We start from the raw sequence: 1,443 nt of genomic DNA, 5'->3' as shown, positions 1-1,443 counted from the left end.
CTGAGTAAAAAGTAGCATTAGTTCTGCTCACTGGCTTTACGGCTAACCCTAGTTTTATGGATTTAACTGCCTCCCCCAAAATATGTTGTAAATCCTAACCTTTACCTATGGTTTCAATCCCATTTGTGAATGGGTTGTTTGTTACGTTAATGAGGCAGGGTTAGTGTTGAGTGTATCCTGAGTCAATCTCTTTTGAGATATAAAAGAGATTAAACATGGGAGCGAAAGAAGAGAGATGGGGAAGACAGATGCCAAGCCAACACAGACTGCCCAGGAGCAGAAGATCAGCGTCTATGACTTTCCTCCAAAGCCGACAGAGAAAGCCTTCCCCGAGAGCTGGCCCCCGCATTCAACCTTCTAGTCTCCAAAACTAAAACTGAGAAAATACATGTGTTTGTGAAAGCCACCCACTTGTGGCATTTTTGTTATTAACACCACTAGAAAACTAAGACACCTAGTAACTAGATAACCATTATCTAGCGTACCTGAAGAACTGGAATCTGTGATGCACGTTAAGTGTTTCACTGTTAGATCAGACAGTTTTATTGCACCCATACCTTGTAGAGTAAGTCCCAGTGAACTGATAGTCTGCAGAGTCTTCACTGTTATAGACAGAAGACAGTGGCAACTGGACCAAGAGTCTGTCCCTTCCTTCACGTCCTACGGTGTCTTTAAGAACCACCGTTACAGTTTCATCATCATAAAACTGTGCATCCAAACAACTGTAGGTGCTAGAATCAAAGTAGGTTCAGCATGATCATCAGTGCTGAGACAATCCTGCATGTGTAACAGTATTCTGGCAGCAAGCAGAAAAAGTGGTAACAAAAAGCCAAGTGACAGTCCATATGATAACATTTAAATCCATCATGAGTTTGCACTAACATCACAGTTATCTGTTGTACTGATTTATTCACAAGCATAACTAGGCCTTGAAAATAGGCAATCACACAAAAAGAAAAATATGTGACATTGGTTCATAGTCCCAGAAAATCCCTGACCTTAATAGTCAGGCCTGTGGAAATTCCATGAATGACACCTTCTATAAACCTTGAGGAAACAGTCAACTAGACTGATTCTAATACAGCAAGAAAGTAAAAGTAAGAGTTTACACACACAAAATCTACAATTCCAGACATTATCTTAGAAAACTTCTCTGTAAGGAAAAGAGAATGAGAAAAATATCAATGTAGGATTAGTGTCTTTTCCCTGCAAAGCCTCAAGGGATGGCTTAGACATGATTACCCTTTTGTATCCTAAGAAAACCCCACATGAGTGAGAATGATACCGGCTCATGTTTGTTTTGGGCATAATAAGAACTACAGCCCCGTGAGGCACCTGCCTCCGGGAACCCCATCATTTTTCCAGCAGGCAGAGAGCTCAGGAGGATTACGTATAGGAAACCACACTGCATACATTTCTGCAGGGTAGTTGAAGATCCAATTA

The 1,443-nt window shown here is 41.1% G+C and overlaps 1 protein-coding gene across 1 annotated transcript in view; it reads right to left on the bottom strand.

Annotated features, from left to right (window-relative positions):
- Positions 1 to 532: 532 nt before the first annotated feature.
- The window catches only part of ANAPC4 (anaphase promoting complex subunit 4), a 103,042-nt gene continuing 102,131 nt past the window's right edge, over positions 533 to 1,443 (bottom strand). The window contains exon 22 of the mRNA XM_007952568.1: positions 533 to 731. Within this exon, the coding sequence (XP_007950759.1) occupies positions 533 to 731 (199 nt within the window). The remainder of the gene's footprint in view (positions 732 to 1,443) is intronic.

The sequence above is a fragment of the Orycteropus afer genome, unplaced genomic scaffold, assembly GCF_000298275.1.
Source record: "Orycteropus afer afer isolate SDZICR_OR568_19922 unplaced genomic scaffold, OryAfe1.0 scaffold00346, whole genome shotgun sequence".
NCBI classification, from domain to species: domain Eukaryota; kingdom Metazoa; phylum Chordata; class Mammalia; order Tubulidentata; family Orycteropodidae; genus Orycteropus; species Orycteropus afer.
Note: the sequence above shows the minus strand (reverse complement) of the source record. Positions and strands in the feature narration are given on the sequence as shown.